The sequence below is a fragment of the Rhagoletis pomonella genome, unplaced genomic scaffold, assembly GCF_013731165.1.
Source record: "Rhagoletis pomonella isolate Grant_MI unplaced genomic scaffold, Rhpom_1.0 Rhpom_scaffold_00333, whole genome shotgun sequence".
In the NCBI taxonomy this organism is placed as follows: domain Eukaryota; kingdom Metazoa; phylum Arthropoda; class Insecta; order Diptera; family Tephritidae; genus Rhagoletis; species Rhagoletis pomonella.
In genome coordinates this window covers 36,428-54,824 of record NW_023458887.1, presented here as the reverse complement: position 1 = coordinate 54,824, position 18,397 = coordinate 36,428, and the positions used below count along the sequence as shown (strand labels likewise).

The window sequence follows — 18,397 nt, the reverse complement described above, 5'->3', positions numbered from 1 at the left end:
TGCACAGGGTGTTTCAACTGAACTGGAAAATGCCTGTCTACATGAAAAAAGTTTCATTTTTAAAATGCCACTATGCTTTTAAAACTATTTAATTTGAAACTAGTTTGCGGTTGATTTTAGGTGCTTTCAAAACAGTTGTCGTTCTTGGCTACAACTTAGCGCCTCGAAATAGGTTAGCCTATGACGTAGATACTGTACTACCCATAGGTTGAGGGGCCCGAGGACGAATCATCATGGTGGCCTTTTTTAGTGTGTAGTCCCAACCGCGCCAGCGGAACCAAACAATGCCTTGTCGTGCTGTTAAATCTTGCGGATCATGCAAGTAAAGACCATTTAGGCCACGACCGCAAGACTTCCACCACCAGCCGCCCTAATAAATACGCAAAATATAACGTATTATAATTTTGAAAATACACTTAGTATAAGAAAAATCGTCACCTTGAGCATGCTAGCACAATTCAGTGAGCTGCGATCATTGTCTCTATTGTATGTTGAGAAAGGACTATTGTTGGAACCGTACCATGGATCATTGAGCGAATCGCCAGCATTTCCTTCATAACCATCGATTTCCAACTTGTAATAATCAGCTTCCGAGTGGATTTTGAAATGCGAATATTGTGCATATCTTTAATAAAAAGTTTGCATTTAGATTTTAATTTGTGTAAGCCCGTTTCCAGCACATAAAATTTTATAAGTACCTCTTATTGCCTTCAAAGTCCTCTAGCTCAACACGCAGCGCATAGTCCTCATTATTGGTTAGCATATAAATGTTCTCATTACCTAGCCAGAACTCCTTCGCTGGATCGCCAAAACCATTTTTGTAGTCAGCCCAATCACGATTGAAGTTCTCACGCGGCTCACCGAAATCATCTCGCCTTTGAATGACCTGAAATAAAAGAGTGCAAATGGGTTGTTAGTATTTTTTTGAGATTTTTGTTTAAAATTTCCAATAAGAAATTACCGTCCAGCCGCCATCGGTAATTTCTTGCTCACAATAGACCTTTAAGAACCAATAAGTAGTGCCACGGATTTGCAAGTAGAATACTCCAGACTGCCTCATACCAGCGTTAAGGAGGTCAACACAAGAAAAGCCCTAAAAGTAACAAAAATAATAATACAATTTTTTAAATATTTCTTTCAAGAATAATAACAAAAATTTCGTACATGGTATAAGCTAAAATACCCGACTCTTTTTATTTTGGTTATCGTCTGGCAACACTCACGTCAGATGTAGATTTTTGCTTATTAGTGTTGTGCTGAGTCGGTACTTTAAAGATTTATCGATACTCGGAACCGATTTAAAAAGTATCCAATACTTTCGACACTCGGTACCAAGGCGAATTTATAAAAGGTGGTGTTAAGCCATATATGTAATACTTCTATATTGGCAGTAAGCTAGCTTCTCAATGTGAAAGCATTTCGAAATCAAAGCGAGACAGTCTAGTACCGTTTTTGTCAATGTATTGTGTACGTGAGTGCCGTTTTTGGGTGTTTGTTGTGTACATGTTTATTTATAAACGTATGTGTTCCTTTTCTTTCGAACGTGTTTATTGATATATCTGTACTGTAGTGTTTTCGGACGGTACTAGCTCTTACTACCAATATAGGAGTATTACATATATGTGTTAAGCTTAAGTTAGTCAAGAACGCAGAACGTATACTTAAACCCAGTCTGTTGTATACGCAGAATTTTGTCTATTACTGGAGCCCTCAGTGTTGCTTACTACAGTGTTGCCATTCATCAATGCCTTTTCATAAACATACCTTCTCAACTACAATTTTTCGTGCTATAATAGATTATAGCTAAATATAAACTACTTAGTTTTCAACAAAAAACCTTATTCAATAGTAAATTTCAAATATTTTAACGTATTTGGTATAGGAACCTATAACTTTTTTACCATCTGCAAAACTGACGAAGTGGCAACCATCTATAGAAGGAAGACATCAGCAGACACGGAAAAATTTAAATTCCGCAGATTTCTGCGCTACGGGCTACAACTACAGAAAAAATTACATGGCGCTCTGGTAAGACAGATCGTGTCAGCGATCGCATGTTGCTACTGGATAATTTGTAAAAGAATACAGCTTATTATAGCGAACGTTTAATGTATGTATGTATAGAATCGGTACTGGGTACTGAAAAGGAAGTATTGGGTACCGAGTATAGTGTAACCGGCAATTCAGCACATCACTATTGCTTATCAGCGGCTGTTTGCTATTTGTTTGGAACTTTTTGTGAACGCATATCTACATAAAAAATTTAATAGATAGAAGAAAAGGTCGTGAAATGTTGTTGTATACCTTTCTACCGGCTGCAATATTAACATTTTCCGATTTGGTTTACTCATTTGAGGGAAGACGGATAGTGGATGCAGAAAAAACGCTGGTGTGGGGACCCGGCTTGAAGCCGGATGAAGTTGTCTTGCCCGCACGTTATTTCTTCATACACGCAGTGGACAAAAACGGACGCAAGTGAGTGGCATATTTTGCATAATTAGTGAAAGTTTACACTCGTGTGTTGAGTAATTAATTTTTTTTTGTTTTCGAGGCAGATTTGAGCAATCGCCCCCCTCAAGACTTTCAAGTGTCTGTCAAAGGCAATTCACCGCATGGTAAATGTCGGTCTAACGTGAATCTAATCGATCGCGGTGATGGCTCTTCAATTGTGCGCTACACCATTGCCGACTGGTGCGATCAAGTAGAGCTAGAGGTGCGCTACAATGGTTCGCATGTGGCGCAATCACCGTATGTCATATACAATAAAGTGTATTCAGAACGCTGTTACTGCCCGCAAGAGCTAAATCTCTGGATGTTGCACAATAGTTGTCCCTCCTATTTGGACGATAAACAAATCGTTTGGGACTTACATTCGTTCAAGCGTGTGAACTTTAGCGCTATACGCGAGAACCTTTTAAGGCGTTACAACCAACCAGAGAGTGTGTCGTTATGCCATTATGTGGTAAAGCAGCAGCAAGTATGGCGTCAATGCTACGGAAAGTACACTGGATTTAAAATGTTCATGGACGCTACACTATTGGCGTTGGGACGTGTTGTTATGTTGCCAGATATGGAATTCTATTTGAATTTGGGAGATTGGCCGCTTTCGAAGAAAGGTGGACAACAGCGCACCTCTGGCCCGTACCCGATATTCTCATGGTGTGGCAGTGATGACTCGTATGATATAGTGCTACCCACTTACGATATTACTGAATCAACTTTGGAAAATATGGGACGTGTAACTTTAGATATGTTGTCGGTGCAAAAGAACGAATACCCTTGGGACATAAAAGAGAACAAGGCATTTTGGCGAGGTAGAGATTCCCGCCGGGAGCGACTCGAATTAATTGAGCTGGCGCGTAAATATCCTGAACTGATTAATGCATCACTCACAAATTTCTTTTTCTTCCGCAACGAGGAGGACAAGTATGGCCCAAAAGTTCCGCATATATCTTTTTTGGAGTTCTTTCGGGTAACTTTTAGTAAATATTAGCAACTTAATATATGTTAAAATGTTAAATTGTTTCCTGCAGTACAAATACCAGTTAAATGTGGATGGCGTGGTAGCTGCCTATCGCTTTCCTTATTTGCTTGCCGGTGATTCGTTGGTTTTCAAACAGATGTCTACCTTCTATGAACATTTCTACAGCAAGCTAACGCCTTTTAAACACTATGTGCCCTTCAAGCGTGATTTAAGCGATTTAATTGAACGTCTACAGTGGGCCAGAGAAAATGAAGACCGTGCGCGTGAGATCGTGGCTGAAGCCCGTAAATTTGTGGAGAAAAACCTGATGCCACAAAACATATACTGCTATCACATGGCGCTATTTAAGGTAAGTGGTACTTAATTCCGTTTCATTTACCATGAAATAATTATACCCGAGCGCACTTGTGCACAAGGGTATTATAACTTTTTTCACATAACGGTTGTTTGTAGCATTCAAAACGAATCGAGATAGATATAGACAAATGTATACATAAATGATCAGAATGAAAAGAGAAATCCATTAAGCGGTTACTGTCTGTCCGTCCATCCGCCCGTCCGTCTGTGCACACGATAACTTGAGTAAAAGTTGAGATATCTTAACGAAACTTGGTAGTGCACTTCTTTCTGGCGTAGGACGGATGGTATTGAAAACGGCACAATCGAACAATAACCACGCCTACCTCCCATATAACGGTAATTTTCAGTAACTACTGAAGATTATTCACTCAAAATGAATATTAAGTTTTAGACGAAAAATAAGAATATTAAAAATATATGGAAAATGGGCGTAGCCACGCCCACTTATGGTTACATGTGTATATCTTGGTAACCGCTGCACCAATTTCTTCCAAACTTGGCACAGTGGTTGGCTTTGGTATAACATACGAAATGGCCGAAAATTTTTAAAATCGGACAATAACCACGCCCACATCCCATATAACGGTAATTTAGAGAAATACGAAATCTTCGATAAATCAGTAAATATTAAAGCTAATTTATTCAAAATTGATGCTTGCAACAATTCTTTACCAAGACACACGTTTATGATAAAATTTATTTTGGAAAATGGGCGGAGCGGCGCCCACTTATGATCACATTTATGGATCTCGGTAACCGTTCTACCAATTTGTACCAAACTCGGTGTGGTTATTGTGCTTGCCACCTAGAAGAAAAACGTTGAAAATTATTGAAATCCGACTAAAATTACGGCCGCTTTTCATATAACGGTAAATTTCAGAAATGCTAGAAACTTCAATATTTCGAAATTTAAGGAGGCTAATACTCAAAATTTATACACCCCGGCTTACCATGTAGCGGTAGCTTTCGGAAAGGTATTTTATGTTCGGCTCCGCCCGAACTTAGACTTTCTTACTTGTTTTTTTTTCCAATAATTTTTTTTGCATCACAAATTACGTTAATATTTCGACTAACAAAAGCATCTCGTCCATTTTATTATATCAAAGAGCCAATATTCGTTCAAAACTAATTTTGCTGTTTAACTCTTTTAGGAATGGAGCAACCGTCTCGTCTCACCTATTACCGTGTTGCCTGGCATGGAGAAGGTCGAACAGGTTTTCACTTGCTCTTGCAAAGAACCGCCTTACCCTAGGGATGAGCTCTAGACACTTACTCAAGTCTGCGCATACGATTTTTCGCATTTATTGATTTCTGCTTTTCATTTCTTTCTACCTAAACCTCACTCTCATTTTGTATTTTTTGTCTTTTTTCTTTATATGCCATAATTGGCTCTTTTCACATTCCATACTTTGCCTTAGGCGTCCTTGCTTTCGTTACTTTTTTTTTTTTAATAGCGGTTAATGATGGTAGAAAAATCGCATATCACTGCTTTTAGCTTTTAAGGTCAACTTCGTTAATAATCCTCAATATGTATGTACATACATATATGCTTGCAGATATTTGTTGGTTTTAGAAGGATGTCGAAAATATGAAAAGGTAGATTTGTTTTCTACTTTACAATTAAATTATTTTACAGTAAAACGCTTTCCTTGTACCCAATTTACCATAGCGCCACTTAAATTAAAAACCAGCAAATTTTCGGAAACCTACTTAGTAAACAAGTATTATAGCAGGGTATCTATTATATAAAACCCACACCGTAGTTGCTTAGATATAGGCTTTGTTTATTTTCTTTTCTAGCAGATAACTATCAGGAAGAAGAAGAATGAGAAAATTGAAAGAATTACGCTCACAGAGAGCGAAGTAACGAAAAAGTAAAGAAACGCAAAACTAGCAGAAACTAGCAAGTAATCAGCTGGTCGGTGTATTTGACAATAGAAGTTGCGATCCCGTACGAGTCCGGACTAGTCAGAAATAGTCAGAATCGGTCAGATTTTACTGGAAATCGATCCCGTACTCGGTTCTCTGACTATTGAGAGGACAAAAAAGAGAGTTAATACGGTTCTCTCTCTGTCAGAAGTTACCAGTTTTAGTCCGAGAATTTTTTGCTGGTAAATTCTGGTAAATGTGTCAAACGATCTGCTGTAGTGTGTTTGGCAACTAAATTGTAAACAAAGGAAAAGTGCACTCTGCTAATTCATGTTGAAAAGTATTAAATTACTTGCTTAAGTGGATTCTAATGAATTTGAAAGTATTTTTGGTTATTTACATGTGTGAGCAGAGTGTGTTTACATACAAAATAAGCAAAAATTTACATATGTTGAAGTTGACAGAAGTTACCATTTTTTACTAGAAAGCGATCCCGTACTTTTCAATGTTACTATCTCGCTCTGAGCGAATTTTTATTTTTTGACAGTTTTACTAGTCCGAGTCCGGGGAATACGGGATTGCACCTAGAAAATATAGAAATAGAAATTTTGACAGCTGCTAGTAAAAATTTTACAGGAGAGCCAAAAATAGAAGAGCGCAAGAACGAGAGAGAGCAGCTAGTTTCTGCTAGTTTTTTGAGTTAAGGAACGCTTTCCAGCAGAAATTAGTGATAATTTGTTATAATTATCTGTTAAGAAACAAAGCTATAGCTTTCTGCTCAACTAACATGCCTATATTCCGTAATAACGACATAATTCAAAAAACAATTAGGGGATTCCCCTAAACTCGTAAAGTCACGAGTAAACTCGTAAGTTTACGAGGCTTTTATGGGAACGCTCCCTATGTGAAAGGGTGTAAATACGTTCGTAAAGTGACAGTTTGACAGATCCACCAGGATTTTGTGAAGCAATTTTTGTTTCGTAGTATTTTCCATAACCTCCCGCCGTCTTATCTCTATCACTCTTGGCTGAAATATAATTAAAAATTGCGAAAATTATCAGAAAACCGAAGTCAATAAAGTTGGTAGATGAAATTCATTCATTTTATTCGCTTATTATTTTTTTCATTTATTTTCATTACTTTATCATAAATTTTAGTAAAAAAATTTCGGCCCCTCGGCAACACTGAAGTTTACGAGGTCGTTTGTGCAACAAATTTGTCTCGTAATTTTTCGAGGGGCTCGTAAATTGAGCTCCATACAAATTTTGACAGTTCTTTTACGAGGCGCGTAAATTTACGAGCTTTACAAGCTTTTGGGTAGTGTTGGCAGGAAACTGAGTTCCTTAAACGCCAGGATATTCCTCTGATTCTGTAGTTGAATCTCTTTTAGCTACACGAACGCGTAGCAACAGGAGCTCTTAATGAATGCGCCTCGGCTAGCGCAGTTTGATGCTTCTCGATCAAGTGGTCACACTAATTGAGCTTAGTGTGTTTTCGGCTTAAAACATTGTACGCGAATGGATTTTATTTTCGGTATAATATGGTAATGTTATTTTACAAGAAAGGAACGAGGTGAACGGTATTGTACCGCGGATAAACTTACATTTTCAGCTTATTTTTCTTTTATTAAATTTTTCAATTTAGATTTTTTTTCCACTTTTTTAAAAAAAATTGATAGTTGAGTAATCTTGCTATAATCCCAATTGTAAAGTATATAATAAAAATTTGTTTCTTGACTGAATATTGTGAAGCCCTCTCGAACGTGCCTAAGGAGTGAACATTGAAACGTCTGGTGCAGGTAGCTGTCCTGAAGTCCACATCTGCAGATGTTGGAGTTCAGAACCTTGATCCTACACAGGTATTCCCTGTATTTGAGTTAACATCGTTTTTAGCTACCTGATCGGCTCTTTCATTTCCTACGATTCCCTTATGGCTGGGTGTCCAGATTATTGCTACCCTGTCAAAGTCTGCCTCCCTTATTAGGTTGTGGATTTATACAATTAAATGGCTTTAGGTGGAATCTTTTTTTTTAATTATTGGCAGGCTCTCAGGCTGTCCGAGAAGATTGCATCTTTTTCAATTCTCTGGCTAGTTCCAAGGCCTTCAAAACGGCTATGGTTTCACCAAAGCTGGAAGAAGCGCGGAACTCAAGCTTAAAATCATGCTCCGTGTTGTCTTGAGGGTTAAAAATTTAAATCCCTGTTGTGCTGCTGCCCACGGATGCGTCCGTAAACAGAATTCGAAAATTTGCATTTTTGTTGTTTATCAGGTGGTGGTACGTCACTCGGATGGTTTCGTCCGGGAGATTTGACTTCTCGTCCTTTAAGGTCTTCGTGATTATATTTACATAGTTGGTGGGTATCGTGGTGTCAGTTATGTCTAGTTCGTCGAAGATGTGCCTGAACCTGTTGAAAATGAGACTGTAACTAGAGTTAATACTGGGATTGCCGTAAAGCTGATCCCTGAGGGATTCATCAGTCACAATATTATTCATAATTTCTTTTGCAGTGAGCCATGTTGCTCTTTCACTGGGCGGAAGTTCATTGGCTAAGGCGTATAATAGCGGGATAGGGGTTGCTGGGGTTAGCCCAAGACTTCTTCTGAGGAAACTGTTCTGGTAGGTCTGAATTTTTTTATTGACGGTCTTTGCGCAATTGGTCATTGCAGTACGGCTGAATTCAATTTTACTTCTCACTATTGTTTTGTAATGATTTAGAGAAACTTTAGGATGTAGCCCTGCTTTAACGGTCGTGATACAGTTAAACAAATTTGAATTTTTTTGAGATTTTTTAATAACCTCAGAGTAGTTCTCACTGACAGCTTAGGAGGCGCTTATTCGCGTCCCAAGAAAATGTATGAATTGTGTTTGCTCCAGAGTTTTATTATTGCAAGTCAGGTTGAAAAGTTTTTTGGTTTGCCCATTGCAAAATACATCACTTGTTTTCTCAAGATTTATTGTTAGATTTAAATTATCGCACTTTTCCTGAATGTATTGATTTTGCTCTGTAAATTTGCAAGCGATTGACGCAGGTCTTTATGAGCCGATAAAAGAATGAAATCGTCTGCGAATTGGTAAACTTTGGTGGAGATGTCTACAATATCATGCCTGGTGTCTGGTGTATACGTTGAACAGTACCGGGGACCAACTGCTGCCCTGAGGCAACCCATCACACATTTCTATGGATTCGCTGCCCATTTGCAATACTCTGTAGGAAAGAAAGTTAGAGATCCATTCCATATACGTGGGGTGAATATCCACATCCTCTAGAGCTTTCCTAAGTTTGACCAGACTCAAACAATTGTATGCATTACTAAATTTGTTATTTTAAGACGTTCACTTTTCAGAGTTCTAATGTGCAAATAATTTGTGCACACCGTGGGGGATTTTCCTATACGCAAAGGAGTAGTTGGGCCTCCTCTAGCATGTCCGTGAGCCTATTTTTAATTACTAAATTAATGCATTTCAGGAGGACCGACAGCAGGGCTATGGGCATGAAGTTGGTAAAATCACTTAGGTCTTTGCCTGCTTTCGGTATGGGCACAATTCTAATTTTGCGCCACTTTTCCGGTATCTGGTTTGAGAGGAATGCGTTGTTTAGAGCAGTACGTAAGTTGTTTAGGGATTGTTCCGAGAGTGCTTTTAGCATTTTATAGGTGATGCGGTCCGCACCTCCTGCCGACTGTTTTTTCTTTTATTTTTCAGAACATCCTGAATTTCCGGGAAGCTTATTGCCAGTTCATTTTCCGGTACTATTTCTTTGTTAGGTGCTATATCGCGATTCGAGATGGGGACTAAGTTTTTTTTAGATGTTGGAGAAAATTAAGATTATTGCTATAAGACCACGCAAAACCGTTCCGGGCTTGAAATCACCTCTCATAGCCTTTACGAATTTCCAGGCTTGTTTGGTAGTAGGGTCATTGTTCAGTTCTTCAACTTTACCTTCAAAGCTTAGTATTTTTTTGCTTTTTTTAACTTGCTCCTTCCACGTTTTTTTTGTTCTAAACACGCTTCAAAGTTTTGTGGTGTTGGGTAGTTCTTACATTTTTTAGAGGCATATTTTAGCAAACGAAAGGTTTTCGCTAAGGTTTCGTTCCACCAAGCTTTGGGAACTATGTTGCCCTGAAGGGTGTATGTGGCTGCTACTAGCTCCTTATTAAATTTAGAATGAATCTCCTCTATGTTCGGCTCCAGTTCTAGCTGTCGAAGTTCCAATTTAAGCTTATTTTGTGCTAAAAAGCATTTCTTATGAATGCTAATTGCGGTAGACTCAATTATGATAGGAAAGTGGTGGCTTCCCCCCATTCTTGTTGGGTCTGTTCTCCATATAAGCGGCACGTTACAGTTGGTGAACGACAGGTCTATAACCGATCCATTGGGAGATAAAAAGTTGGCTTTAAAGGTCTGAGTTCTATCATTGAGGGCCCAAAAATTGTGCTCAGAAATTATGTTAAGAAGATTTCTACCCCTACACGACGTGATTTGATCTCCCCACGCCGCTGCTCTGGCGTTAAAGTCAATCAGGACTAGTACATTTTGAAAATTTTCAAGAAAAGTGAGAAGACTAGAAATTTAATTTTTGAAAGTTTCTGTGGGAACAGATCGAGGAAAATAAGTCGCGCAAATGACCGAGTTAGGTTTTAAGTTTTTAGTTTGAATTACCACAATATCTAGATCTGACACGAACGTTAGTTTTCTGAATTTAGTTTTTTTCCTCAGAATGATTGCTACCCCATAAGTACCCATAAGTTCTGTTTTTTTTTTTTCTATTATGCTAAAATCTATAATGTTTCTGTGGTGCTGCTCATTTGAATGAAAAATCTCACTCAAGCAAGCACCATCAAAATTGTAATTCTTCTTCTTCTTCTTCTTTATTGGCGCTGTAACCGCCTAAGCGATTTTGGCCGAGTCCAAAACAGCACGCCAGTCATTTCTCTTCTGTGCTAACTGACGCCAATTGGAAATGCCAAGTGAAGCCAAGTCCTTCTCCACCTGGTCTTTCCAACGCAGAGGAGGCCTTCCTCTTCCTCTGTTACCAGCATCGCGGCCCGCGTTGAATATTTTCAGAGCAGGAGCGTTTCTGTCCATTCGAAGGACATGCGCGGAGCCGCTGAATTTTTTATCGCTGCACTATGTCCATATCGTTGTAAAGCTCATACAGCTCATCGTTAAATCGTCTGCGCTATTCGCCATCACCAACCCGTAAAGGTCCGTAAATCATTCGCAGAATCTTTCTCTCGAAAACTCCAAGAGCCGCCTCATCAGATGCTTTCATTGTCCATGCCTCCGCGCCATACACTAGCGTAGGCATGATGAGTGACTTATAGTGTGATCTTTGTACTTCTCAATTGCCTACTCAGCCCAAAGTAGCACTTGTTGGCAAGAGTGATTCTCCGTTGGATTTCAAGGCTGACATTATTATTGGTGTTAATCCTGGTTCCCAAATAAACGAAGTCGTTTACTTTTTCAAACTTGTAACTGTCAGCAGTGACGTGGGTGCCAAGACGCGTATGCTCTGACTGTTTGTGTGATGGCAGGAGATACTTCGTTTTGTCCTCGTTCACCACCAGACCCATTCGCTTTGCTTCTCTATCCAATCCCGAGAAGGCAGAACAGACGTAGCCCTTGTTTTTACCGATAATATCGATGTCGTCGGCATACGCCAGCAATTGTACGCTCTTATAAAGTATTGTGCCTGAGCGGTTCAGTTCTGCGGCTCTTATTATCTTCTCCAACATAAGATTAAAGAAATCACACGAAAGGGGGTCCCCTTGTCTGAAACCTCGTTTGGTATCAAACGGCTCGGAGAGGTCCTTCCCTATTCTGACGGAGCTGGTGGTATTGCTCAACGTCATTTTACACAGCCGTATTAGTTTCGCGGGGATACCAAATTCAGACATCGCGGCATAAAGGCAACTTCTTTTCGTGCTGTCGAAAGCGGCTTTGAAATCGACAAATGATGGTGTGTGTCGATCCTATTCTCGCGGGTCTTTTCCAAGATTTGGCGTATTGTGAATACCTGATCTATGGTGGATTTTCCAGGCCTAAAGCCACACTGATAAGGTCCAATCAGCTCGTTGACGGTGGGCTTCAGTCTTTCGCACAATACGCTCGATAAGACCTTGTAACCTATGCTTAGAAGGCTAATTCCGCGGTAGTTGGCGCGTATGGCGGGGTCGCCTTTCTTGTGGATTGGGCAGAGCACACTTAAATTTCAGTCGTAATTATTTAGGTAAAATTCTATTCTATTTATGCTTGCTTTTAGCGATTGGCAATTATATTGTAAGAGTTTAATTTGTGTCAAGGTTCGGGTTTGAAGCTCTTCTAATAGCTTTTCAGGCCTGTATACGACCTCTTCCGCTACTTTCTTTTTTGGCCTTTCCGCTGACCTGTCAGCTACCCTGTGCACTATTTGCTATTCCGTTCTGGGCAAGCGAGCTACCGCACTATACTTGATTCTAGGTGACTTTCTATTAATCTCACTGCCCCTGTTTTTGGCGATTTTGTCCTCGTTTGTTAAGTCTAGGAACTCCGCTTTATCAACTGCGAGCATATTAAACCGATTTTCGTTGCTAGGGAAGTAGGCTTGGAGGGTCTCCCTCCTGGAAAGTTTTTTTACTGCGCGTATGTAGTAACAGACTTTTCCTTTTCCCAAACCTCACATGACTGCTTGTCGGAAGCTGTGTGTGTCGTTCGCATTCCCACATAAAATGCATTTCTTCTCACAGGAGTTAGAATCACAGCTATTTCGCCCACATTGAACACACCTTTTCTTTGTTTTGCAGGCATACTGCGTGTGGCCAAGCCTTCCGCAGTTCAGACGCTGCCTTAGAGGAGGTACATAGAAGTCGACGTACAGTTTTGTGTAGTCAAGTATGATATACTTTGGAATTTCTTTATTTGCAAAGCAAAATTTCTCTGTGGTCATGGGGACAAATGTGTTGTTTTCAGCCTTCCGCGTGAACCGCCTGACTGAAGAAATGGGGATGCTCGAGATCGTGTTGGCCTTTAATTCAATATCAGTATATGAACTTGGTATACCCCTAACTACGCCATAGGGTTCTAGGGCCGTTTTCGAAACGAAAGGCCTTAATCCCGTTGCCTTGATTTTAGAATTTAACAGAAAGTTGTTTACAGTTCTTAAATGTAATTTTATACAGACTTTTCCCTAACGCTTCAATTAGGTCCATATCTTTGATACGTAAATGTTTAATCGCGTTAACCCGTTAGTAATTTTTTCATTTGGTATTTCTTGGCATTTAGCCGTGTCAATTAGTACGAAAATAGCACCTGCAAAGTCGGAGGGGTACATAACCTCATTTGCTTGATTGTTCGGCTTGTTGTCCGTCGTCACTGTACTGTTTTCTGTGTTGTTTGCCGCCAACGCTAGCGGTTCTCGACATTCCGTTACCTTTCCGTTGTCTGTCACTTCTTCGTATTCTATTGCCATTTCATTATCACTAACACTATCACCCTCATTGTTACTGATCTTCCTCTCACCGGATGTATTCAAGGAATGCCCGAATCTCATGAGCTCATTATTTTTTAGCATTTTCTCTAAGGTTTCCTCTGCTTTTTTTAACTTTTTCCCCTCACCCTATTGGCTTTCGAGAGGGCTTCCACAGACCCTGCAGCCGGCGACGCCATATCAGCTTTGGCTTTTTTTGCTGCCGTTGCCGGTAGTCTTATGCTTATAAAAAACCACTAATTAACACAAGTCTGTCTACACGCACTTCACAATAATATAATTATAGCAAAATAACTCACCAGAGCCGTTTATCACTTCTTGCCGTAATTTAGTTGTCGTCCAGATTAAAGATAAGCAAAAAACCCAAAAGCGAAAATGGGCATTTGTTTGTCTTTATGCTATAAGCGTTCCGCTATAGCATAGATATGTATGATACTAAAAGAACTAAAGTTACTGTACTTAGCACTTCAGAGTGCCTATGCGCCAGAAGCTAACACAAGATAATTATCGCTGCGCCAAACACGTCCAGCCTCGTTCACCGACGAAAACGAAGTCCCCCTTCACGAGTTTAAGGGAAGACCTTAAATAACTAAGCGTTACTGTTAAGTTGAGCATGTCTCTAATCCTTGTCTAATCCATGCCTACACCTTACCACTTACTTTAGTAAGGATTGTACCTGCATTAGACAAGGACTATAGGCATAAGTACGGTGACCATATTAACCAACGTAAAATAAAGGACAGTTTTTTTTCAAAATGATTTGGGAATACGTACATAAAACTCGTATGATAAAAGTTCCGTACCCATATCTTAATTTAAATCAAATATTTACAGTTAATTGTAATATTTAATTGTACAAGTTCCCCTGTTGTAGCCAAAAATGAAGCCAAATCCTTTTCAAGGACTTCGCCATCCCTTCAAAATTTGGAATTTAATGTTCATAATCCACCGAAACCTTAATTTTTCAACCAATTTTTACCAAAAAGCAAACAAATAAATATTTAGTTTAGAGAACATTTTTTATAAAATTTAAAATTTTTTTTTGTTTTTTTTTTTTGTTTTGGGAGAACCGTACAATTGTTATCAACTAGTTTTTTTTATGTAACATTTATTAACTGGAACAGGAGAGTACATTTTCTTCAAAAATGTTACTTTTTCTGCATTTTGCACAAAAAATTTAATATAATCAAATAAAAATTCAGAAATCAGGCTTAACTGGTCTCTTGCAAATATTGTAAGCTTTCATAAAAAAATAAAAATTAATCAAATGAAATGAAAAATGAAGGCTCCAGTGAATTACGAACACTAAATGCCGGTTTTGAACCACTAAGCAGCAGGGGGTTTATTGTTCTCTTTCAGTGGAACTGGAAACTCAGCGTGCAACACCATCCTGGGCACAACTTTCCCTGTGCTTTATAGAATGTACAAAGATAACCGATTAAATAGAAACCCTTAGGTGAGGTGCGAAATAAACTGGGGAAGGTTTTCATTATATTTTATAAGGGACATTTTTATTTTTTATATTCTCCGTTAAAAAATACCTCTGAATAATGCAGAGCCGATTTAAAGGACAGTTTAAGAAATAAAGGACAAAAGGCGTCCTTTATTTTGAAAAAAATTATAAAGGACAGGGGGTTAAAATAAAGGACTGTCCTTTAAAATAAAGGACGGATGGTCACCGTAGGCATAAGCCACTTAACAGCAGTAAGGGTTTTAATTTTTCGAATTTTGAATTATGTCGTTATAGCACCGGACCATCTAAAAATCTAAATCTATAGAAACTCTTATCTTAAAAGAACAAACATTTGTATTGCCATTTTTACACGTTTTATACTTTTTTAAGAACTTCTTTTTTAAGTAATTTTTACGAGCATATAAACGAAGCCATACCAATTTGTATGTACTTAAATTTCGCATGAGATAATTTAGTTTTAAACATTTATATGAAAGTGAAATGTATTAGCAAAATTTTATATCGTCTAGACTATACTCAAAACACAAATTTGTGAAAATTAAAAAATAAATATTTATATGTATGTGCAATGTTGTAAATAACCATTCTATTATTATTTAAACTCACCTTTATGTCCTTTAGCGTAAGTATGTCGGTGGAGAAAGTGGAATTCACCACAGACGGCTTATTTTTCACGCTGGGGAAAATGATGCCGCCTTTGCGTGAAAGTGGCTTTGCCGAAGTCGATGTAGTTGTGGCTGCCGATGAAACAACGGCCGATGAAGCACCCATGCTACCAGCAGAATTAGCAGCAATTTGTGCCGCGGTGACCGTATACGATGAGACAGTTGGTTGGCTGGCAACAGCTACCGGCGGGCTGGGCGTAGTAGTGCCCGCTGTAGTGTACGCACTTAGTGAGGCCGTTGTTGCGGCCACAGTAGGCGGTGGCGCAGTTGAGGTGCCCGTTGCGCTTGTGGAAATCGGAGTGGTGGGCATATTCGTCTCGGGGTACTCATCGATGACGGAATAGCTGTCAGAAATGCAAAATAAAAAAAATGTAATCAAATGTCCAAATACACCAAGCCATTAAATATTTACCGATTGGGATCATATTCGACAAGTCGATCGATAGTGGGATCCATCAGCAGCTCAGCTGGCACTGGTCGTTGCGCCAGCAGCTGAACATCGTCTTCCTGTTTCTTCAGACGCTTCTCAACCATATCCAGGTTGTTGATAATTTGATTCGTTTTCGCCTTTAGATCGTGATGAATCTCGCCAATAGCACGCTCCTGTCGCTGCGTCTGCGTTAGCAAGGCATCGGACTTGGGTAGCAAGTCATTGATAACCGACGACTTTGTGCCCACCACAACATCCCACACTTCGTCCATTTTCTCTGAAACCGAAACCATCGGTCGTATTTGCTTCACCAACGCGTCGATCTTACTCGATTTTATGATCGGTAACGACGTCGTGGTGGCATTCAATGCATTCAACTGCTCCTGATGATCCACCACCGCCTCATGTATATCACCCACCATACGCAACATTCGCCCCACATTCTCCGATACAATATTTATGTGAAATTGTAGCTTCTTGTCGATGTTGTCGGTAGTGTCCCGTAATTCATTCAATTCCGAGGACACGTGATTCATCACCTCGGCATTCATTGCCTTCGTTATCTCTACCACATTCATGCTGATCGGTTTTTTCTCACTCGCTTCTACATTAATGTCGTCCACTTGCAGGAAATTATTATCGATTTGTGTTTTGAGCACCTCAAGCTTAGTGTCGATATCGCTAACCTTTTGATCGAGCAACAGCAAGCGATTGTCCAGATGCTCTGCCGTGGCCATATTGGCAATACGCGCCGAGCGGCCACCACTGCCATCTATAGAGGATGCATGTATATCGTTGGTGATTTTATTATCTAGCGTGCGCAGCTTGGAGATGACGGCATCGGTTTTGAGTAAATTGTCCGCTACACGATTGTCTAGAGCTTCCATGCGCTTTACCATGTGCTCGACCGATTTGTCGAGGCTATCGATACGTTTAAGTTTGCCCTCGAGCGTCGAGATAATCACCTCGAATATGTTGAGAAGCTGTTGTTCTCTGCAAGAAGAAAAATTTTGAAAGAAGTAAAAACATCAACTGAAAATCGTATGCATACGGATATATGTACATATTTATTGAATAAAAATTCCTAATACATAACTATACAAGATTTTTGTGAAAATTTTAGAGGTCGTTAATTTTTCGTTGAGAAATTTCAATAAATACAAGAAGTGGAACCCCGAAATTTGTCTTAGAGTCTGGGTCTAAAAATCAGGCGCAATTTCGCCATAGTCGTATTCTCGATGAACTTATAGGCTTATAGGAAGGCACAACCATGTCCTTACCTCGTTGGATTTATGAAAGTACGTTGGGTTGAAGTTTCCTCTTAATAATACAGGCGTCGAGGTGATGCAAAGTACCTGAGGAAGGCAGTAGAATATCTCACCAAGGCTCTCAATTTGTCCATCGTCCTTTCATGATTTCAGATATCTGGAAAAAGGGAAGAGTCGTGCCACTGCTTAAACCCGGGAAACCAGTCAACGAAGGAGAGTTGTATCGTCCGATAACCTTTCTTTCCCTGGTAGCAAGGACACTTGAGGCCTTGCTACTCCCGCACTGTATGTACCACCTGACCCCAGTGAGGCATCAGTATGGGTTCCGTAAAATGCACAGCACAACAAGAGCACCAGATAACTTCGTGCCTGAACCGAAACCGCCCCTGTGTGGCAACCGTCCTAGTAGTGTTGGATCTGTCAAAGGCGTTTGACATCGTCATCCACTCCACGCTAATTGAAGACATTTAGGCTCCCTACCTTCGACAGGGACTTGAATTTTGGTCGGCGAATTATCTGAGTGGTCGACAATCACCAGCTATTTTCAGATACCAAACCAGCAAACCGAGGAAAATTAAACAGGCATCCGGGAATTGAATTGATGTCCTGTAAACGGTTATCTCTTCAAACTTTTTCGCTTCTTCACTGCCAGAAGGCTAACCCTCTCGCCTACGAAATCTTTGACAACCGTTTTTAACACCTGGATGAAGGAGGCCAGACTACCTTCGAATTACCATGGATAGTCTGTCATTGACAGGCCGGATCTAAACTATGAAGCTACAGACATGCTGGAATACGGCATGCCGGACCGCAACTGGATGCCTTATAATGTCGCTACAGCACTACGAGGCTCAAAATCTCCCGGTGAAAGAGCGCAAAACGATTCTCTGTAAGCAGTTCTGCCATAGACGCGGTCATCCGTTCTTCGACTCGGTACCCATGGAAGGAAAACGAGGAATGAAGAACTGGCGCAACTTCGCAAAGGAGACAGGCAACTAACAGGGTTGTAGTACAAAATAAGAAGAAGAAGAACAACATAGTAGGCTTAGGGCAAAGACACCCGCGATTAGTTTGCGTTATGAACCTTGGTGAGTTTTGAACGAATAATTTAGTGATGTCTATCATACTGTGGCGTGGTAGAATAAGATGCGATGACCTAACCGGAAATCTTTTAGAAATGGAATCAGTAAAAAGATGAAACATTCGATTTTCAGTCAGCAGCTAGCAAAACATCTGAAACTTGTCCGTATATAAAAGTAAATTGCGAATAAAAGCCGAATGTTTCAACCGCTTCAAATTGCAGTTTGAAAAGTAATCAGAAAATGCATTGCCCAAAAAAGTGCGTTTTTTGCTGGCTTTTATAAAACATATTTGGTTACTT

The 18,397-nt window shown here is 39.7% G+C and overlaps 1 protein-coding gene and 1 pseudogene across 1 annotated transcript; one reads left to right on the top strand and one right to left on the bottom strand.

Annotated features, from left to right (window-relative positions):
* Positions 1 to 6: 6 nt before the first annotated feature.
* On the bottom strand, positions 7 to 16,737 carry LOC118750632. The gene is made up of 6 exons (XM_036485367.1): positions 15,731 to 16,737; positions 15,260 to 15,662; positions 962 to 1,093; positions 699 to 886; positions 439 to 625; positions 7 to 370 (listed from the first exon to the last, which is right to left on the bottom strand). The coding sequence occupies exons 1-6, from the start codon at positions 16,645 to 16,647 to the stop codon at positions 179 to 181; spliced, it is 2,019 nt and encodes a 672-aa protein (XP_036341260.1). The 5' UTR covers positions 16,648 to 16,737; the 3' UTR covers positions 7 to 178.
* On the top strand, positions 2,204 to 5,853 carry LOC118750633 (annotated as a pseudogene).
* Positions 16,738 to 18,397: the final 1,660 nt, after the last annotated feature.

Excerpts from the sequence above, each read along its gene's own strand:
- LOC118750632 (XM_036485367.1), bottom strand. The coding sequence starts at position 16,647 with ATGGTAAAGCGCATGGAAGCTCTAGACAATCGTGTAGCGGACAATTTA. Across the intron at positions 887-961 it reads TTACCGATGGCGGCTGGACG|GTCATTCAAAGGCGAGATGA; the intron begins GTAATTTCTTAT and ends CTTTTATTTCAG. Across the intron at positions 371-438 it reads ATTGTGCTAGCATGCTCAAG|GGCGGCTGGTGGTGGAAGTC; the intron begins GTGACGATTTTT and ends CGTATTTATTAG.